The following is a 22,211-nucleotide window of genomic DNA, read 5'->3' as shown; positions in this document are numbered from 1 at the left end:
TTTTCAAATAGGTTTTCCATTAGAATTGAATGACGATAAAGGAGAACATATTTAGACTAATTTAATGCTTTTGAAAAGATGTATGTACGACATAACTAGATGATTATCAATCGGAACAGGAACTAAACCAGTGGTTGAAATCCAAGCGCAGTAATAGCTGTGATAAGGGTTCACTATTAGGTCCAGCCAATCGATTACTCAACAAACTTAGTAGTTCCTTTATGTGCCCCGAATACCTGAAATCAACCCAATACGTATAAATATGTGGAAAGTTTATTATTATTCAAATCTATTTACAGAGAAGGAATCATACTACTTACTGTTCTTCGAATATATTGATGATTTGTTGCATTTCTGCAGATAACTGCGGCTCCTCTATGGCTCCGTTAAGATTACAAAATGATCTGATTGTTTTGAAAATTTTATTCAAAATCTTGCGAACTGGATTCTCTGGTTTATCAGCCTCCGAAGTGGCGTCCGATGTTTCAATCGACGATTCACCGCTTCCCGTATTCAGCAAAAAAGATAAACACATCACGTTAGCCTGGAAAATATTGTGTGCTCGCTGAATAAACTCGAAATCTTTTGAATTCTGTACCGCGCCAATCAAAGTACAAAATTGACTCTCAATCACATCGACTTGCAAATAATACTGCAAATTGTCGATTAAAAAGAGCATTTTATTTCGAAGCTGTGATATCATTGAGTTTCCGGCGATTTTGATGTCTCTATGCAAGCGCCATACGGTATGTAGTCCATTTTGTAATTGACGTATTTGCAATAAAAACACAAACAACTCATTGTATTGGTGCAGTACCCGCGGTGAGAAGAACAAATGCAGGGGCCATCTTACATGAAAATTCAAGCGAATTCCATTCAGTATAGCTTGCATGCTATCTTCTGAATCGGAGAAATCGATACCATCTTCAACTAGCAAATACGCAGTAATGTGGTCCATATCGATCGATGTTCGACTTAAAGATTTTTGAAATGCTTGATTTACTTCTCTTGCCATATTCTCGGTAAGGTTGCCTCTCGTTTCAATACTGCTTAGCTGCATTATGAATTCCAAAAACAATTCACCACGCCCGAGCAAATAATAATCCCTAAAGAAGTGTAAATGTTTTATCAAGTCCGCCTGATTAAAAGCAATTTCTGACAAACGTTCAGTAACAAATGTTTTGATCTCATTCACAACATGCTCATATGATCCATTGTCGATGCTATTACAGTTGTACAGCTTTTGAATCTTGTTGAAGAATGTGTGTTCATGTTTGTTCCACAGCGAACCAAACTCAACAGCTATTTCATCTTCGTCATTCCAAATAGAATTTTTCTTCACTGTTTTTCTTGGATCCTCAACCAGCATACGTACTGTTTGACCAATGAAAAGAACGTTTTCAGCCCACGATGTCGTAAAATTGGATGGAATCATACCGTACGATATTTGAAATTTCCATAATTCGGATTTGGTGCTGGCCCTTTCGGAAAGCAATGTGTTTGCTGTCGTTGTCATAACATCGCTACTTTTGCTACAGCGATTATGAATGATGAAGAATTCCTCATAAGCATCAACAAGTCGTCCGTAGATGAGCCACTGCGTTAACTGTCGAAGAAAAACAGCATACACGCCGAGTCGAATGGTTTTCAGTGCTTGCATTGATTTCGGATCCGCATGGTGATTGTATTTATGCAATAGACTTAAAATTGCACAACCGTGCAGCTTTTGACTTTTCACTTCATTGATGAATTGTTCCAAGAAGTAAAAAAACGTTTGAAACTCTTTGATTTCCGCGAGGAAGAAATTAATTGGCAGATTTCCATTCTTAATGTGATCTCTTTCCAACACAAGCATTCGATTACGAAACGGATGCAATGCTACGTCTATACTTTGTGCTAATGCTGCAAGATAAAGTCCTTTTGGCATTTCATTTACTTCCTCGACCGGATTGTCAACGCCTGATGTTACTGAATGTTTTGTGATGAATGCCCGTATGCTTTGATGTATTTCGGCACATTTTAAAATTTCTTTCAAGATTTGAGTTTCACTTGGGTGGAAGAAGTCTTCGGAGACATGCTAGTTTTGAAGGTAGGAAAAACCATGATTTGATCAAACTCAATGTCGATATATACGAAATAAATATACGAAATACCTACCAAAAACTTATTTATTGATATATTATTCACCGAAGTTGGATCCAACAACAAAAGAATTATATCATGAATCATTTTTGTTTGTAGTTTTCAAATGTATGTACCGGAATATTGATTTGACTTTTAACATTGAATGTTTTTCTCTTCTTCTTTTGTCAGTTTCTCGGATTGGTCACTAGAGTGAGCCGACAGAAATTGACATCCAACTTCACAACGATGTTTAAGTCATTAGTTGTAGAAAAAAAACTATGGGAACAACATTTCAACATTTTATTTACAAAACGTCATTCATTAATATATTACTATTTTGTATTTATTGTCTTTTGTAAAAGTAATAAATTCAATAGTAATTCGTATTGTAAATCTTATTTCTTTAGTTTTTAGATAAATTTAAAATATCGTTTATGTGGAAGCATAGAAAATGTAATGTTATTGTGTATTATAGTGTATGAAACTTTTTGATAAAAATAAATATTGATATAAAAAGTCGATAAACACAATACTGAATAGCCCAGTTATTCATGTAATTTACCTGTAGTCTTTGCATAATACAAAGGTACATGTGTCGTTCAATGTCGTTGAAGATAACAGCAAAACTGAAATTTAAAATGGTTTTTCATGGAAATGATTTTTCGATCTTTTAGGTTTTGTATGAAAAGAAGTACTTTGGTTTATCTAATATTTCGATAAATGTCTGTGGTACACAATAATTATGTGCATTAAATAATGGCAGCGCCGAAACCAATATACGCAACGGGTGTGACTGTTTTTGGTTTCATTTGTTTATTATTGGGATGTGTAGCACTGTTTCTACCTGTATGGGGTCACTTCGAAGATCGACATGGCGGATATCAAGCCGAACGTGGCTATTTTGGACCATGGAAAGTATGTAAAAAATTGAACTACGGCCGCGAAATATGCGGTGATCGTTTCCGATTCCAAGTGTCAGGTAATTAAGACATCCCGTTAGTATGCAATTTGTAGTATATGTTGAAGAATTTTCGGTCCATTCATCCAATGCAGGTGGTGTTTACGTCAGTGGCATACTTTCTATGATAAGTTGTGCAAGCTTGGCTATTTTCTCTATCTTGTCAGTGATTCAGTTAGCAATGATTACATCGAGGGATGAAGTTGTTCTCAAATACAAAACATGTGTAATATTGAAATTAGCTCTTGCTATAATCACAGGTAAAGTTTTCTGACCACTTTTGCCAATATCAAATCAAAAATATATAAATTACAATAAACTTACTAATTTATTACTCTTTTATTCAACAGCTTTGCTAGCATTGTCTGCCGCAATTTTATTCGCAATAGAAATAGATAATATAAACGGAAGTTTCATTGTGACCAGAGGGATTTCATTTTATTTACAAGTATGATTATATTCAAAAACATACATATATTACAACTGGGTTTTAGTTTCCAGGTCAATGACCCGCAACTCTTTTGTAAATGTATTCCTCAAATATTGCAACATCTTCATATGAACCGAACATATATTATATTATCGAAAACCAATACTAGCTATCTTGCAATCACCAAAATGTAAAGCGGTTGTAACATTTGATTCGTTCAATCTGTGAAAAGTTCTTGAAAAAATGTCATGTAAACGAAAAAGAATAATAACTGTACAAATGCAACAATATATAGCTGCAATGTATTTTTTAAATATTCCTTTTGATTTTATATGTTTTTTGTTTATTTGTTGCAGATATTGTTGGTTATTTTATCGATAGGATTAGTTGTGGTGGCCTTATATGATGTTATATTCACTTTTCGTGTATCCGGTGATCCGACAAAGAGTATGGTAGTTGATGTCAACGCAGTGTCAGCTACAACAATCAACAACCCTGGTTACCGTGAAAGTAGATCTGGTAAGAAAAGACTAAATATATCAACCAAATTTACATGAAGTTTTAATAAAATATAATTTTTAGGAATTTCAGTTACTGATGCATCTGGAAAACCCTATGCCTCGCACACAAATGGTCATGGGAGCGTGCTCTCTATGAACACAACTGTAACAAGTGTTTCGAATGGTTCAACGCTCGATGGATCTGTTAGCAGATCACCGTTAAGATCAAGTCTGAAGAAACCACGTAATCGCGACGCATTGGGTATACAGAATCCCGGATTTTCCGGAGCTAACTATTCCCCACGAATGAATCGCACAGGTAGCGTGAAAAAAGTAAGAATTCAAACACACAGCACAGAAGTTTAACTAGTGAGAGTATAGGAAATTGAATAGGTAAAAAGACAAAAATCACTTATTTAGAGAATTCGAAGCGTATAGATTTATTCAAATTTATATTAAGAGAATAATTTAAAAAAAATGACCGAAATGAGAGTATTATATCATTCAGGATACAGAAGGATTTCTATGTAGAATTAAAGACGCTACGGTATTTTTACTGTACTACTCTTTAGTATTATTGGACGATTTGATAAGCAGGTTCTCATTTTTAATTATGTGAACTATTAGAAAATTCATCCCTTCTATAGCTTGGATCACTATTCATCTAAAAAAGTTTTCAAAAATCAAACAACATTCTCATTTCGAACCTATCAGTAGACATAATCATACACATATCTGGTTTCTGAATCTTTGCAAGTTTCAGAGATTCAATAAGAAGGCCCAAGGTTTCTATGTGATGTTTCCACAATGTAATGAAACATTCATATGGCAATCAAGCTGTAAGATCAACCGATATCAATCGCCCAAAAAAACGTTCATGACTAAAGAAAAGAAGACCTTTGTCAAAGATTTCTTTGTGAAAAAAAATATTTGTTTTTTTCTGATTCATTATTCGAGTGCAATAAAAGAGAGCGTCTTTTTCCGAGCGTATTTATAAAATAAGAAAAATTTGATTCACGACAAAAAAAGTACACGCATGTGGATGACCCACAACCTAATGAACATTTTCTACATTACAAGAAATGGTTCACAAGTCCTAGACGGTTCTGACTCTGTTACTCTGAACTGTTTCGGTACACGTAGACGTCACCACAACTGCCCCATTTTCTTACTTCGCCGTTCTGGCATCGACACTTACAAGATATCCTATCATTTGGTCAATAGGAAAGAACTCTTAAAATTCAAATCATATTTATTGCGTATGGGAATAGTTTCTATTGAAAAAAAAAGATATAGACGACTTTATAATATCTCACCAATATCTCTTAACAAAAGCAATCATGTGCACACATATATCTCTTATTGGAGATTTATTGTGGTGTGGTCATCTACACACACGATATATTACTGAATCTGTCCAGCAGTTCTACCAATATTGTAAAATTTTAGTCAACTAAAATTCAAGTATTTATATTTCATTACTGCAAATATTCGAAGTTGTCAGCATAGTCTGCAATTTCGCCACAATCATTCCATTGTGTATTATTCCATTTGACTACAATGTTCAACCTGGCGACGCTTCTACATAGCTCTCACGACCGTCGAAGCGTACATAAATCGTAACTCTTTTTAATCATAAGTGGAATGTTATTAAATTGTTCCCCCTGTATTCGAATGTTCTTAATGGGCCACGAATTCACATCGAAAGTATGTCAAAAAAAGGGCGCATGTCTCAAATTTTTTACACAGTTGAGCCATAATAGCTTAACCTTTCTCCACCGAGATGCAGAAGTTTCTGATTTTTTTTTTGCAATTTGTATCTATTAATCTATCTTAAAGTATGGATTTCATCAATTTTCAATCAGATTAGTAGGGGAATTATGTGTAGGTTGACCCGCACTAATCATTTTCGTCATAACTTTTTATGGAATAAAGATAAATGCACACTTGATATACCATTGGAAAGAGAGCCGAAAAAGCTACAATTTGATTAGGAAATTCATTAGCTATGGTTGTAAAAACAAAATATTTCGGTCAATTTTCTAAGAGGTCTGATTTTTGGCAAAAAATTTTTTCTTTGTAAGTTGACCCACCCTATTTTTTCTAGAAAAACATGCAGTATAAACACTCAATATATGAAATTCATTGAATTTCGTTGGATTTTCAATCGTTTTTGGTCTGTACAACTACGAAAAACAATGAAAAAATGTAGAAAAATATAGAAATAGTAAAAAAATACATATTTTCTATTTTTTCATATTTCATCGATTTTTCGTGTTTTTCAAGTCCAAAAACGATTGGAAATTCATTAAAATTCAATGAATCTCGTATATTGAGTGTTTACGCTGAATAGTTGTCTCATTTTTATGATTTTTTTTCGGGTGGGTCAACTTACAAAATTGGTCGACATTTCAATATGCACGGAAAGAATTTCGCCATGTAACGATATGTGTGAAATGACTTCGGATTATGAAAATACACGAAAAACTAGTGAAGAAAGCTTATACTCGCTTTGCTGATATCTTTGAAATTGTCTACTTGATGATGGTCCGAAAAAATTTAGTTTTTATAAAAATGATTTTTTTTTTTGCAAAAAATTTTTATGAGCCGATCCGAGCCGTTAAAGAAGCGTATTTACTCTTGGGAACTACTTTTATATCGGTTTTTGACGTTTCTAAATCGATTGAGACTAGCCAAATTGACGATTTGTCGGTAAAAATACAAAATCGGCGTGGTGGGTCAACTTACAAAGTGGGTCAACTTACACATACTCCCCCTAAATAAAACAGTAGAATACATTGATGTTGGTTAATAATAAAAAAAAAAGTTACAGTTTTTCTAAATACGTTACCCGGATTAATCGGATATACATATAACTGTATTTCATCATTCACCAAGTCCACACTTAAGGCAGAACAATTGAATAAACCTGGGTCAAAAATGATGAGAAAAAAATCCGCCATATAATTGTATATGGTCTTCCATATTTGTGAAGGAAATTTAACATGTTTTTTTTATAAATTTCTACACGATATATTTATTCATGTTTGTAGTTATCATATTGCATTTTTAATATGATGTAAAAGAAATCGATTCCGTCCAATTATTATCTAATCAAAATCTATGTTGTAAGATTTAAAAACCTTTATGGAATATAAGAACTAATAAAACCGCTAATAAAAAATCGAAAACAAGTGTTATTTATATCTATGCTTTGAACATTTACAGATGGTTATAGCCAACATTTGCTTGCATGGGAATATTTGTGTACTATAAAAGCATGATAGAGAACTTGGCAGTGCTTGGATTGTATTCACTCACACTAATGTTAGTTCAATATTAATTAATATCAATTAATGTAGTTAGTTCAATAAGGACACAATTTGATATTTCTCAGTCGACCTCTGATTAACTTAAAAGTCCCCCATACACTCCAGAATGAATGTGGGACACATTAACCCCATAACGCTTAGCGTTGCCATATGGCATCAACAGGAGGTTACTCCGTTTGGAAGTGGAATTTTATTTGTACTCCAGGACACATATAATAGAAAATAGACACGTTTTATACGCTCGAAGAATGCCGCTTTCCAATGATATTTTACATTATTGAATCGATCCAAAGATTTTAAAATTATGACATCATGAATTTGGGTAATTTTTAAAAAGTGACGATTTTTTTTCGTCAAAATTGGCCAAAACAGGATTTTCCTATAATTTTCACAATTTTTATTTTCGAAAATAGCTAAAAAAGGTCCTTAGTAGTATTTTTAGAGCACTAACAAACGTGATTTTGTAAATAAAAATAATACAGTTTTGTTCTTTACGTCAATATATGCTTTGAACGACTTCAAAACCAAGTCGAACCAACACTATATCAGGAACCCACAGTCTACCCAGACTGTATTAGTGCTATCATGTATCGGTGGTTGGTCAGCCAGTCCATTCCAAGGATTGTTTTTTGAAAAAATGTTCAGTTATTTTGAGCTCAAATTGCCATTTAGAGTATTCATATGTTTCATTCAAAAGGTTGAATGACGTTGGGGTGAAAAATCCATAACAATACTGAAATTTATATGTATATTTTTTTCAAGAAAACTTATGAATGATTGAAAAACTTCTCACGCTTGTGGGGAAACTTCCTTTTTTTCTGCTATAATCACCAGAAAGATGATTATTCTCCCCTCAAACTCACCTGTAGATCCAATCGGTAGATTTGTGCATTTTGTAGAAAAATGAAACAATTTTGAAGATTATAGCATTTAATTGTATAAGGGATTGCTCTACGACGAAAAAATTCGAAAGCCAATTTTATTTGTATCAGAATGGGTAAATAAAGGATTCATTATACTTTAATTACAATTACAATTGCATTATCGTTAACACGCAAAATCGGAAACTACATTCCAAATTAGAGTTTTTAATAAATGTAATAGTTACCCTGGGTTTTGTTTCCAGTTCTATACTTCTTATTAAATTACATTATTAAATTTCATTTTTCTGTTTTTTTTTCTTCTGAAAATTTTCTCTAGGGAATATGTATTAAAACTTTATCTAAGCTAAGTGGTGCGAGTGAGAAAGAGACTTTAAAATATGTGCCTTTTCTTCGAGAATAGACCGACAATTCTGTTGTAATTGTTCGATAGCTTATTTTTCGAGAAACCTTCCACATTTTTCTACGAAACTGTCTTGTCTGTTAAATACTTGTAAAAGTCAATGTTATGTTAAAAAAAATGCGTGAAAACTGTGTTTATAAATTTATGTTAAAATTGAAGTTTTATCAAAAAGTGTGAATTAACCTGATTTTTTTTGTCTTTATTTCGTTTGCATTGGAGTCAATGTAATTTGTGTTGACGCAACAATCCCTATGAACATATTTGACAATTGTCCAGGAAATATTGAGATGATTGACTTCAAATGAAATGAATACTTTGATGGAATAAAATTTCACGTTAGATAAACGTATTGAATTCAAATAATATGTTTCTGTAAAGATGTTCATAAGAATTCCATGTCAAGTGCTGTGTATAGAGCCCGAATGTCCGAGTGACTGGATATTCTCCAAAATGGAAATGTCATTGTCTTTGCAGCCTTCTCTTCTTCAGGGCCATCACCAATTACAACGTATGTACTTTTACGACCGAAACGAGTTGTAATTCTTTCAAAGCAAGATTCATGACCTGTGACAAAAAACAAGTTTTAACCGTTTAGCTATGATTTATTTATTATCTGAATAAGATTGTTGTACTACCTATTTTATTTGTACTGTAGATATTCTCCACGGGGAAAATTTGCGCCAAGCCAAACAGAAGAATTTTAGCCAATGCAGCTACTAGCTGGTTGTTGGTCACAAGGATGTTTACGCAATTCGGTCTTTGAGCTATTATTGTCAAACACTTGAGAGTCATTGTCAACCAGCTATCCGTGGACATTTCAATGTCAGATCGAACCTGCAGCCACTTTGAACGTTCTTCCTGACTCAGCATTCCTCCAACACTTTGAGGGAAAGAGAGAATAAAAATATTTTTGCTTTGTTGTTCGGTTATTTTGTTCAAAATATGCTTACTTGTTTTTATAAGTATTATAAATATCCTTGATTTTTCGATAACGAAATGCTAACTTTCGCATCCAATCGACTCCTCCCCGAACTCCAGTAGATATACATAGATTAGGTGGAACACCGGGATTGGTGTTTGCTTGGAAACCATCACTGCGAAAATCATAAGTAGTCAGCTCTTGACCATTGTCATCAGAAGAAACATCATCAATGTGTACTTGGTCACAACTTTCGATGTCGTTGAAGAAGAAATGATGATCGGCCATATTGAAGATGAGTTCCTCCATTGATGTAGCCAAGTAATTCATTCGAATCGGATCTTTGGAATAGCGATTCGCAAACGATCCAGTGATCAATGAATGAAATATGATGATTGTCTCATCCAAATCCCATATGAAAACTCGATCGGGTCCCTTACAGTTCTCTGCAGCTTGACCATTTTCAGACGTAATGCTACGTGTAGGGCTCGGATTTGCATGTCGTCGACCACGAGCTCTTTTTGGAATTGGTGTGGATTTATTTGATACTGTTACGGATGCATTTGGAGAAGCAGAGATTGACGAATGGGGCGAGTGTGCGTGCTGCACAATCATCGATGTTGTGGCATTTACCTCTGATGGACTCTCTGCCAAACCGGTCGAAGCGTGGAAATTTTGTGTACCACTTCCCGGCGAACTAGAATATGACGGATAACTTGAGGTGTTGTAGTACCCGTTTACAGCGTACTGCTCATTATAATAAGCCGAATAGTCTTGTTGGGATCCACCAAACTGACTGAAATTATTGTAGCCATAGCTATACGCACTACTATTTGCTACTGCAGATGTAGAGCTCGCATAACTTGAGGGCAAGTAAGAATTTGTGGACGAAATTTTCGATGAGCGAGCAGGATATGCGGCAGCTGGGTAAGATGGATAAAACGACGAAGTGTATTGTTGCATACCGTTGTAGTAACTGTTATAATAGTCTTGTTTCTGATCAAATGTAGAAGGGGACTGCAAATTTTCTAGAGTTGAATTCGAGCAAAATAGTGATGCCGTGTCCAAATGTGAACTGTTTGCCAAGCCTGACGCCATTAGTGTATAGATACCACTTGTGCTGTTATCCAAAGAGGGGCTTCGTGATTCCGATTTTACTGCAGCTGTCGTTGGTTCGTTTAACCAGTGTGTCATCTGAATGACTAGACACAATTGATTGGCTAGAAGTTTTAATGACTTATTTTTTCATATATCTATAAGATTTGATTAAGGTGTTTATTGAATAATCAATCCAGATGGTGTGGAAATATATCAATCGCAGAACAATGAAGATTATAAAGCTTCTATCGGTCAGATCTAAATGTATAAAAAAAGAACAAAATAATGTGCATCAGTGTTGATGATACAATTTGTTTAGGATAATTTATTGGGAGATTTTTTGTGTTATTGAATTTCTATAGAACATGAACATTTCTCTTTTGTCTCCAAGTGACACTGTTGTGCTAGAATGCGTCAATTGAATAAGAATACAATTTTTAGTTGCATTTAAATCCTCTATGAAAGATTTGACACCAAAATAGAAGATGTTATTTAAATGCTCACAAGTTTAGGTTACAATTTAATTCGTCACGCCGACGGCATCCCAATATTTTTTGTGCTGAATAAAATGCATAGAATTACCGTGAAAATTTGAACAAGAAAAAACTCGAAAAATGGCCTATTACCTATAGATTACAGGTAAACACACGAATGTGTATCGAAATACTTAAACCAACACTGAATATGAACACTGGCCTGGTGAGGAACATGAAGGAAATGAAAACAATACTAGTACTATACAAAATGGTTTTGTACTTGAAACAAAAACGATATTGGAACATAGAGCAATTGAAAATACACAAATTCGTGTTTTTCCATTTAAATAGAAGAAAACCGTAATTATAAATTGCAGGAACGCATTTGAATCATTCTAAAATTTACTAACATGATCTTCTAACTTCAGATAATTTTCAGGCGTAATCTAGTCATAGACTCTGATTGAATAGTTGAATAATACTCTTTAACAAAATAAGTTTGAATGAAGACAATCTCTAGAGTTTTTTATATATATTCTCTTTCTTGAAATTCAGAAATCCACGTATCTTTTTGCACACATCGTAGTTTGTAAGAATTTACTTCAACTATGTAGATCTAGAGCATTTCTCTTCAATCGATAGTAAAATTTGGTCATGTAAAGAATAAAACCGTGGGAGTAGCATTACACTAACAATAACATCATTTGCAAAGAAAAATTCATTCAATTCGTGATTACAGGCGTGAACGCGCTTATTTTGCAATCGCACTTGTTCAAATCACGAAAAACAAAATATTTATTTTCTAATGCGGTCTTAAACGACCGAAAGAAGGCAGTTTTGTTGTCTTGCGTGTCATCGGAATATTTGTACAATTTTATTTAGCAGAATCGAAACATTTTGTTTTATTTCAAAATTTAAATATTATTGTTTCATCACACAACACGACAATGTTTGTCACTGTATTGAATACACTCATCAATACAGTTCCAATACGTTGCAGTCAAAATGTGTGGCGTTGTTGGTTCGACGTTTAATGATCGAGACTATCCCGGTAAATAAAACTAATAAACATTTGTGCTTAATGCGATTTAGATAAGCTTTCGTTTCATTAAAAATCAACTATTTTGAAAACTGTTGATCCCGTCGGCGAGATCATTTTTTCAACTTGAACACCGAGTTTCAACTCGTTGAACACACACAAAAATCTATTTAAATTGGACGTAAAATAAAACGTAAGAAATGTTTTCTTCGAATGAGTTATTTAAACAATTTTTTCCTAACAACATTTCATGCTTCTTTGGTACTGGTTTGATGGCTAGAAATGTAAAAACAGTGCACAATTTTTTTCTGTGGAGAGAAAATAATTGTTCGTGAAAAATGTTGATGTTCAATGGAAAATCTTTTTTTGTTTCAAGTAAAAAATAAGATCGTTCTTGAAAGTCCGAAAAATGAATTCAAAAAGAGATTTTATGTCGTTTTTGACAATAGGTAGCCCTGTTTTAAATTGAATACAAAATTGAGTATCTGATACAATGTTTCTTGAATTCTAAAAGTCCGCTTGAAATTCTTGAAATTTGTTGGGGGAAAACCGAAACAATAGCTCTATATCGTTTAGTGCCAAAAAGAAGTGTAAATTCAATTATTTTTTTTTGCAATTGCAATTTTAAATTGTTTTAGTTTTTTCCACTAAAAATGTTTTAGAATCATTGCATATACGCTCAGATTGAAAATAAGCAAATAAATTTTCAGTGACGGCTTACAATTTTGTTTAAAAAATAATAGATTTGAGGATGATTGAATGCAGTATTTGTATTTATTTGAGGCTGCTTACAAAAACGTCTATAAAATTGACAAAATCGTCTAATGAAATGACAAAAACGTCTATGACAAAACCATCTAAAAATGTAACAAAATCGTCTATTTTTTTTCAAAAACATGACAAAATCATCTATAATTTTGACAATTTTTTTTATGACAAAATCGTTGTGGAAATTGACAAAATCGTCTATATTCACAATGTCCGAAAAAATGACAAAAACATCTAAAAACCTCCAAAAACGTCTATGGACAAAACGCGTATCAAAAATGACAAAATCATCTAAATTCACAAGGCAAGCTTTTTTCTTAACAAATGTGCTATAAAAATGGACACAAAATATTTCTTTAATTAGAAAAAACACCACCTTATTTATTTTTGTGATATATTTTTTTGCTTCAAAATCGTTTCTATTATTACAAATTCGTATAATTGTATTTTTATAAGAAAATGTTTGTTCAAAATATCAATTCCCCATTTTTGCTCGACTGACACTCAGTGAATGGAGCACAGAACTTAATTCTTATTATTACTTCTATAAAGAAACGAATTTCGATCAATTGCTTTTTCTATCACAATACAAATTGACTGCTACATACGCTGGAGGGCTGGTGCGGATTTCTTTGGCCGCCCACGAGGTGGCTTCTTTGCCAATACTTGCGGGTTGCAATCGGCCGGAACTCCTGTTTGCTTACATAGGAGAGCTATCCCTACGATGTGTTTACATGTTACATTTTTCATAAAGAAAGGACAAGAACATGTAGAACGTTTCCAATCAACAAGTAAAACAACTTTATACACACGTTGGTGTACTTGATCGATATAAATGTCAAAATCGGTGATGCTCTCTACATTTTCATGGATGAAAATTGCTTGTTCGACTGCACTTATTCGATCTTCTTTGCTTCCTTGGCACGAAATCACATAGAAGACACCGTTGTCGCTTTTGAAGATTCTTCTCTTCGTTCCAGGATCTGTTGCAAATTCAACACCTTTTTGCCAATCCAACTTGGACAATTGTACTGATGTGTAGAAACATCTAACGGTGTGTACTCTTTTGATAGCTGAATTAAATCCTTCGTTGGGATTATTTGTGTCTTTGAATATAGACGATTTTGTCAATTTCCACAACGATTTTGTCATAAAAAAAATTGTCAGAATTATAGATGATTTTGTCACTTTTTTAGACGGTTTTGTAAAAAAAAGTAACAATTTTTCATTAGACGAAATTGTTTTTATTTTAGACGGTTTTGTCATTTTTTATAGACGAAATTGTATTTAACCTTTATTTGATCCCGTACTTGTATTGGCTGAATATTTTATTTATTTAGTAAAAAACAATATGCGCACTGTATTAGAATTTACAACCGTGCATTTCTTGGAAAAAACAATTCTATCGGCAAAAGTCGAAGTAATGTCAAAACATAGCGCTTTTTGCTGTCCATGAATTTTCGCACAAAAAAAGTAAAAACGTATATAAATTAAAACTTGAATTTGTGTTATATAACTTTCCCAAATTTTGCTTATTTTTCCAAGTTCGCAAAAAGAACATTTTAAAAAACATGGGCTACCTTACTGCGTTGAATGTTTCTTTGCATGTTAAACGATTCTATGTCAGTTATTTTTTGTTACGCTTGGTTTTTGTCTCCGTTTTGTTATGATCGTTCGTACGGTTTGTAACTTGAAACGAACTATCTTTGTTCTTCGTTGAACATATATGGGATTATGTGCGATTCGTAAACCAAATGAAATTAACGATAATACGAGCTACATTTTTTAGCATCGACAGAAAGTAATTTTAGATATTATTCGTTGTATACAACAGTATAGTATACAACGAAAATGACAGTTTAAGAAGGAAGGAAAGTAAATCAGAAGAAACTGAAGAAATCGTGTTTATATATACAACAGCTAATATTTTTTGGGAAAATATCTTTTGGGCTTAAACGCAGGCATAAATTTCTTCTGCACATTGTGCACTCATGAAATCAAAAGGAAACAAAAAAGGTTCGAGAGATGGTAACTTGAACTAATAAATAGATGGCTAGTTTAATCCGTAGTTATAGGAATTTGCGTTACGTCTTCCTTTCGGAAAATGTAGCAGTTGGGTTTGAATTTCAAGAGTTCGTCGGTTTTTCTTCCAAAATTTGTTTTCATTTTCTTCTCGAAGATAGAGTTGTGGAATTAGTAAATTCTCAAATTGGAATGGACTTACTTTTTTGTTCTTTGTGTATGATATACAAAGTAAACTAGTTCAACGATTGGCTAAACGTTCTTTTTAAATTAAATTTAATTTGTTTTAAATATCAGTGCAATAGTTTTTTGTTCGATAGATAACGACAAGTATATTTCGTAACAAAACAAATGTTCCATTTCCTCTCTTCAACATTTCACTTTTCATAATACAAACACACTACAAAGGACATACGTATTTGCCACTTGAACGACTGAAATGTGGAATAGATCAAGTGTTCAACGACATATGTTTAAATATTTTCTATTTTACAGACCATAAAGTCTTTGTGACTTGATTTCTGTTCTTGTTCTTGTTCTTTTTCTTGTTCAAAATTATGTACGATAACCATTCGAAAAGAAATCCGAGTTTCAGCTGCACATATTTCAATTTTTTATGTGTTTGCTACCAAAACTTTAACACTCCTTTTCTTATGTTTTTTACACATTCCATTTGGTAGACACATGTCATTTTTTTCATATGCCTAACAAGAGAATAAATCCATTATCTAAGTGTTTTCAAGAGTAACACTTCGACGTATGTTTTTTCATTAGAATTTTCGAAAATTGTTCACACGTAATTTTATCGGCATCGGCCATCATTCTTAAAATATTGCAGTTGTATAAATCTGATTATAAAATGAATCAATTGGTAGATAATGTGCAATCAGACTTTCATTGGTCTACCTAGCAAAGTGAACTTTGATGAGAGCGCGTAAAAACTCGTTCATATGAGCAAGATTGTTCCCTAAATATGTAATTGTAATCTAGAAATTCACTTCGTACTTGTATAGGCAAGAAATAATATGTGTAACGAATTTCGTTCTATATGGAATGGGAGAATGATCAAAACAAAAAACGCACGAACAGAAAAAAATGAACGAATGAAATACATATGAAAAGAGATAAAAAATATAGAGCGAAGGTGGTTCTAAGCATTAATTTTGTTATAAATCCGTTAAACTATTTGAAATTTCAAACTCATGTTGAAAACTAGACATTTTTTGGCATTCGTGTGCGAACATTCATGTTGCACTTCCGCAAGTGCGCTTATTTATTCATATAATGTCTTCTTCTGGCAAATAGTGTGGATTTCATCATATTTATCGGTGGAATTGAGAGTAGAGTTTGTTTCTTTTGTCTTTCTTTTAAAGGTGGGTATGTTTGTTGATAGTTCTGAATATTTGCTTCTAGGAAGAGCATTTTGCATTCCTCGTGCTGTTACGGTGTTTCACGTTATTGCGTAACTGATATTATCAGTGTTGATCAGTCTGATAACTTACCGCAGCAAAGTTATAGACCATCTCGGGTGCTACAATTTTGCCAAAGATTCTTTGGCGAAAACATCAATTTTTCATCATTTTTGCAAAGGAAAGTGACAAATGAAAAATGAACACACTTTCACTTAACAATTTGTAAGTAAAAAAAATTACTCTTCTCTCAATAGATATTATCTCCGTTTCTTGAATGAATAATTTGCTTCGTTGTCTATCACATCAATGGCTATTTAATTAAAATGTTCATTGTGATTGCGCATATATTGCGAATGGGTTTTTAACATTTTCTGAATGTTTAAAAGAACTGTAATATCCAGTGGTCATCTTTCAGTGTTCTACAACAATTTCAGACAGTGTATTTCAATCATTGAACGTCACTCATCAGAAAATGTTCAGAATTTGTCCGAGCATCGAATGAAAAACATAAAAGTGATCTTCATATCTTGCAAAACAAGAGAAAATCATATAAAAAGAAGACGACGATTCAATTTTCATCAAATTCAAAACTTCCTTCATAAATACATAACACTTGATTTTCACTGAATATCTCAACAAATGTAAACTGTTATCATTTAACACTGTGGGCCAAATTGTTACCTATACCTAAACAAAGCTGAAATGCACAACGAATGAAGAAGAAGAAGAATGAAATGTGATTGAAAAAAGATAACGCTACATGGAAATATTCTCATCTGATAAAAGTATACAAAGTAATTGAGCATATGATTTGAAAAACCAGATAAGTGTCCAAGATTAATTAAAGTCCCACCCAGTCGAATTAGGTTCATGTTTCCATAAAACGTGATAAATTTAAACCTCGAATTTTATACAAGAGGATGGAAATGTTTTTAAATTAGGCATTTCAATGGTTATAGTATTGTATTCTCGTTCTCAAGTGTTACATTCCAAAACAATATTTTTCAACATCGTAAAATTAATGACCATTAAGAAATTTACAAGATAAATTAATGTACAGAACAATAAAAATAATAAATTTAAGCGTATGGAGCCGATAAAATATAATCAATCTTCGACAAACGTTAGTCTCCTTATGCACACAGTAATTGTGTCGATGAGACTCGATATTAATATTGTTTCATAAAAATTTGTCGTTTTAGTTTATGGGAGTGAAGACAAAATATTATAAGAAATGATTTTTTTTTGCAAAAAAAAAACAGAAATTTGGCCAATCCAAATTTAAGTTTATTCACCTATATGTGCTGCTATCAGAGTGGCGATCGATAAACGATAAAAACACCTACTAAGCAAACCGCACGCAGATTTGTTTAAATCATGATTGTTTCGGTAGTTTAGTGCTTCTTGTTCTTTATAATTCTTGATACGATTCGCAGTTGCACGCATGCTGTTATTATTATATAAGTAAAAGTACTTGGCGTCTATACATGCGTGTGAGAGTCAGCATTATATGCGAATTCCAATTTCAAATACGTAAAAAAAAATTGGGATCACTTTTCACCGACTTCAGTGCTCTTCTCCCAATAAAATTTTGTTTTGAATTTGGTTGTATTTGGGATCGATCTAACCAAATAATCGAATTCTAATAGAGTTTTTGAAGAGGTTATATTTAATCGAAATTTTCAAGATGTTGATCTCGTGATCGATTGTTCTTTAAAGAATCCATCAATGAGCTATGGTGATGCAGCCACTTATTACACAATTGTTAATATAAAAAATATTTACGAATGGACTTTGTTTTTTTTTTTAATATTCTGTGCATATTGTCTGTATGCTCCAAACACTTTATTAAATGGAAATAGCTCTCAATTTTTTTTCAAGTTTCAAAATTAATTTAGAAGAATTCGTTGAATTTACTAAAAGAATTAAGTGTGAAACATATGGAAGCGAAATATTCTCGTTTTGACCATCAAATATATACTTCTTTTAAAAATCCTTCAATTCTTCAGTATTCAATTGATTCATTAACATTCATGTCATTATTACATCATAAAATTGATGCGTCAAGATAAAAGAAGGATAGTGAGGTAATACGTTGTACTTGTTACTTGATGGAAATATTCAATAGAATGGGAAAAATAAATACTGATCGTGATGGTCCCAGTCTTGAAAAAATTCAGTTCAAAAATGATCTACGTATCTAGTTCTAAAGCACTAGATAATGGGAAACAAACATTTAGTAGTTTGTAGTATCAAAAATGAAATTGTCACTACTACTCTCTACTTTGACTAATCGTTATTCATTAAAATATACTTGAGAACGATCATTTTTCTTTTGATGTATCAAAATCTGTGTTTGAATGCAATTCGAAATGTGAACATAGCAAGTTGAAACGAACGTCTATATAACTTGTCCTTTCATGTTTGCGCTCATTGCAATATGTCAAGTGAACCATGCTTCCTGCGATCAAATGAACAATTTTATACGATTTTTTTTTGCAACTAATCGAAACATCCACTTTTCTTCATGTTTACTGTATCATTTCAATTTTCATAAACCTTGTAGTGAAATAAATATATAACATTTTTTAACATTTCTTTTCATAAAATCACTCCTAAGATCTCATTACTCGTGAGCATTTCACAAAATCAACGAATTAAACGCGAGAATATTTCAGAATCGTGATTGTATATTCATCGTAACATAACCAAATAATAAATAAACTCGGAAATTTATAGGCGTTTTCTCTTTGTGATAACTCAAACACAAACTGTATATAAGCTGAGGCCCAGTTGTTTAATGATCAATGGGATCTTGATAACGAAATTTTAAATCGAAACGAACATCCAATGTGACATAGACATACAATACTTTCACTATGTGTCGTGTATTCAAAACATTTCCAAATTGAAATTGATAAAAAGGCTTGAAAATTTGAACACGCGAAGGTATTTATTTCTCAATAAATATTTCATATTTTATTGGAGAAAAATTTGTGTGGTTTTAGTGTTATCCGTTATTGATACTTGTTTAAATAAAAAAACAAACGAGAAAATGTGAGAAAAAACAAAGCAGAAAATGGTAATAATAGAGGCACCTTTGACAGTGTATTATACTATATGTTCACAGCGGGTGTTTGTTTGAAAAAAAAATTGTGTTTAAAAAATGTCACCATGTTTTTTATTGGTTCTCAGTTCTGAGAATACCACATTTGTATCCAATTAAAATGATATAATTTTTACACTTTAGATTTCTTGTAACATTTCAATGAGAAATTATGGTGATGTTTCTCGTCCCAGTTTTTATAGACGCTCATCCGATAAACTATTGAGACTTTTTTTCATTCGTATACTTTTATTTGGGATGGTGTATCGTTCCTTAAACGCAATAGATACTCAATGTTTTAGATGAATTGTCAATCGATATTTGCGCTACACTTGCGTAAAACATGCAGATGCAATTTTATTCGTTCATTTAGATCTTTTTTCCAACTCTTGGCATTTATTTTCCTGTGAAGCTATGCAACACTAAAGCAATCAACAGAAACGAGTTGCATCTTTTGAAAATCATCAGAATAATAAAAAAACGAACCAAAGATAATACACACTATTTCACTATATTTATTATTAGTAGGGAAAAAACGGTTGTCGTACCAATATATATGTTTTTCGTAAATATAACACAATATCAAAAAATATTATTTCCACTCTCTCTATTTGTCCTTATTAACGTTTGATTATTCTTCTTTTTGCATTTGTTTGGACTCAAAACAACATGTTGATTTTAGCGTTTCTCATACTGTAGGAATCTTTAAACGTCGAACGTCTCTGTTAGAACTGAACAACACAACGGTCACGATCGAACTAAAATCATCGAAACTCAACTCAAAAGAAAGAGCCTCTCCATTCTGTAGTCATTCGTTAAGCACCCGAATATTGTTCATTTCGTTTATAGCTTGTATTTGGATTGGATACGTTATGCTGGTGTGCAAATGTAGTATATGTATTGTATATGTGAAGAATGCACATGTATTGTTATTAGTGCGTTGTTCCCTGGTTTGGTATTTTTTTCAAGAGTATATTGTTCGTGTGCATGTAGCCGGTCCTTTTCGAGCTCAGAACATTTCAGTTGTATTGTTGTCTCTTTCAAACCTTAATGTTGTGACTAGATTATCATTTATTGGTATATGCGTACATATAATCAAGTTGAGAATAGGGTCTTATTCATATTTGAATATATTCAATAATGAAAAATAATTAGTTAATGTAGTTATATTAAATTTTATATATAATCGATTTCCATTACTTTTGGTTAAATATGCTAAAAACAACCAAAGAGTCTTTCCACACATATGCTACACAAAATATGACGTGTAATTTGAACTGCGGTTTGATGATGTGGACAACGATGAAAATGAAGATGTGTGTTCAAACGAGCACACAAGAGCCCGGTTTTAAAATTTGAACAAATCCGTTTTGACATCATGCAGAAAAATGTCTGAAGGCATTATGATGAGATGTATTGTTGTTTTTCGTATTTTTCAAAGCATGCCTACCATCCTTTGTATTGAAGGAATTTGAGAGAAAAAAAAAAAGAAAATAAAACAATGATTCACGATAAAGTTTTACTTCAACTCATTTGTAAATTGTCGGGTTTATCTCTCTCTTTCTCTCTTTAGTTTGGACGAAGCATTGAATATTTATATACTCTATAGTAAACTTTCTAAAGTACTTTTTATCTAGAAATAATCGCTTAATTTCAGATACAATCACAATATGTTTTGCACTATTTTCATGCACAAAATCATCAATCCAGTTTGGACTTGACTCCTATTTTTCCTAGAGATAATTCGCCCAGCTTAACTCTATACACAGACATTTCATTTCCTTTGTTAGATTTGCACAGTTTACGTTTATTCCACATTTTATTCTCATATTGTTTTTGCTATTTTGAAGTTTTTCTTAGTATTTTTCAAGAAAAATTCTCCATGTATCTTTCCTCACATACACATCGATGCGAATATTTCAAGTAAAAAAAAAAACAAACTGATAATTCAACATTCTAGAAAAACAATTCATAGCACGTTCCCACAGACGCAATTCTAAATCAGCGGTTGTTATTCCTGGAATAAAAATATGAATCGATTAGGAGCAGCTTAAACAATGTAGGAATAATGGTAAGAGCAGTTTGTTCATTTCTGAAGAAAAATAAACATATGACGTTTGCAAAACATAAGCAATCGTGTGAGGCAGTCATTCCCTACATCCGACAATTAAAATCAAGAATTATATTTTGATTTTTTTTTCATTATGATTCAAGAAATTTTTCTTGAAACAACATCAACATTTAAACTTTTCGCAATTCCTTTACTTGTTATGGTTTGGTGTAACATCATGGCAGTGACATTTCGATTAGGGAAAAGCTTCAATGGTATTACAATAAATTATTATTAACGCAGTATTATATTACTGTAAATTCAGTTTTGTTAATTAGTAATTGTTGTACCACACAGATGTGACCTCTAATTAATTAGAGCACAATGCAAACAGATGTAAAAAAACTGTAGACTAATAAAATGCGATGAAGTATCACATTTTTAACTGAATGTGATGATGAAAAGTGCGAGTATTTGCATGAAATCGTTTATTCATTGATCAAAGAGAACAGGTATATTTGAGAGATCCCAAAAATGTAATTATTTCGCATAAGCCGTCTTTGGTGGCTCGGTGTTTTTTTGCTTACTGCTAAAATCGCTTTTGTTTTGATATGATATTGCAAATAATACATTGGTTGCAAAATTTAATTGACAAAAAGTTGTGGGAACAGACAACGTGTTTTGGTGGTATGA

General features: G+C 32.4%; 3 protein-coding genes across 4 annotated transcripts; 1 reads left to right on the top strand and 2 right to left on the bottom strand.

Annotated features, from left to right (window-relative positions):
* Positions 1-2,342, bottom strand: LOC129570263 (gamma-tubulin complex component 4 homolog). The gene is made up of 3 exons (XM_055449805.1): positions 2,158-2,342; positions 321-2,077; positions 1-236 (listed from the first exon to the last, which is right to left on the bottom strand). Exons 1-3 carry the CDS (start codon positions 2,227-2,229, stop codon positions 107-109), a joined length of 1,959 nt encoding a protein of 652 aa, XP_055305780.1. The 5' UTR covers positions 2,230-2,342; the 3' UTR covers positions 1-106.
* Positions 2,343-2,356: 14 nt separating this feature from the next.
* On the top strand, positions 2,357-8,317 carry LOC129570265 (uncharacterized). 2 transcript variants are annotated; one of them, XM_055449808.1, is made up of 7 exons: positions 2,390-2,710; positions 2,799-3,103; positions 3,178-3,342; positions 3,433-3,530; positions 3,869-4,031; positions 4,095-4,331; positions 7,241-8,317. In XM_055449808.1, exons 2-7 carry the CDS (start codon positions 2,881-2,883, stop codon positions 7,294-7,296), a joined length of 942 nt encoding a protein of 313 aa, XP_055305783.1. In that variant the 5' UTR covers positions 2,390-2,710; positions 2,799-2,880; the 3' UTR covers positions 7,297-8,317. The 2 variants fall into 2 exon arrangements, with proteins under 2 accessions (XP_055305784.1, XP_055305783.1); XM_055449809.1 differs by lacking the exon at positions 7,241-8,317 and having other exon boundaries at positions 2,357-2,710; positions 4,095-7,203.
* On the bottom strand, positions 8,266-21,226 carry LOC129570264 (developmental protein eyes absent). Its single transcript, XM_055449807.1, has 4 exons — positions 20,017-21,226; positions 9,579-10,903; positions 9,264-9,508; positions 8,266-9,192 (listed from the first exon to the last, which is right to left on the bottom strand). The coding sequence occupies exons 2-4, from the start codon at positions 10,739-10,741 to the stop codon at positions 9,011-9,013; spliced, it is 1,590 nt and encodes a 529-aa protein (XP_055305782.1). The 5' UTR covers positions 10,742-10,903; positions 20,017-21,226; the 3' UTR covers positions 8,266-9,010.
* Positions 21,227-22,211: the final 985 nt, after the last annotated feature.

This window comes from Sitodiplosis mosellana, unplaced genomic scaffold (genome assembly GCF_009176505.1).
Source record: "Sitodiplosis mosellana isolate CC-2019 unplaced genomic scaffold, AAFC_SMos_1.0 Smas_scaffold_47, whole genome shotgun sequence".
Classification (NCBI taxonomy): Eukaryota; Metazoa; Arthropoda; class Insecta; order Diptera; family Cecidomyiidae; genus Sitodiplosis; species Sitodiplosis mosellana.
This window is presented reverse-complemented; position numbering and strand designations above follow the sequence as displayed.

Coding starts and splice junctions, on each gene's coding strand:
- LOC129570265 (XM_055449808.1), top strand. CDS start 2,881: ATGGCAGCGCCGAAACCAATATACGCAACGGGTGTGACTGTTTTTGGT. Junction 3,104..3,177: donor TTTCCGATTCCAAGTGTCAG/GTAATTAAGACA, acceptor CATCCAATGCAG/GTGGTGTTTACGTCAGTGGC. Junction 3,343..3,432: donor AGCTCTTGCTATAATCACAG/GTAAAGTTTTCT, acceptor TTTATTCAACAG/CTTTGCTAGCATTGTCTGCC.
- LOC129570264 (XM_055449807.1), bottom strand. CDS start 10,741: ATGACACACTGGTTAAACGAACCAACGACAGCTGCAGTAAAATCGGAA. Junction 9,509..9,578: donor TATAATACTTATAAAAACAA/GTAAGCATATTT, acceptor TTTCCCTCAAAG/TGTTGGAGGAATGCTGAGTC. Junction 9,193..9,263: donor CTACAGTACAAATAAAATAG/GTAGTACAACAA, acceptor TTTTTGTCACAG/GTCATGAATCTTGCTTTGAA.
- LOC129570263 (XM_055449805.1), bottom strand. CDS start 2,229: ATGATTCATGATATAATTCTTTTGTTGTTGGATCCAACTTCGGTGAAT. Junction 2,078..2,157: donor TATCAATAAATAAGTTTTTG/GTAGGTATTTCG, acceptor CTTCAAAACTAG/CATGTCTCCGAAGACTTCTT. Junction 237..320: donor ATCAATATATTCGAAGAACA/GTAAGTAGTATG, acceptor GGTTGATTTCAG/GTATTCGGGGCACATAAAGG.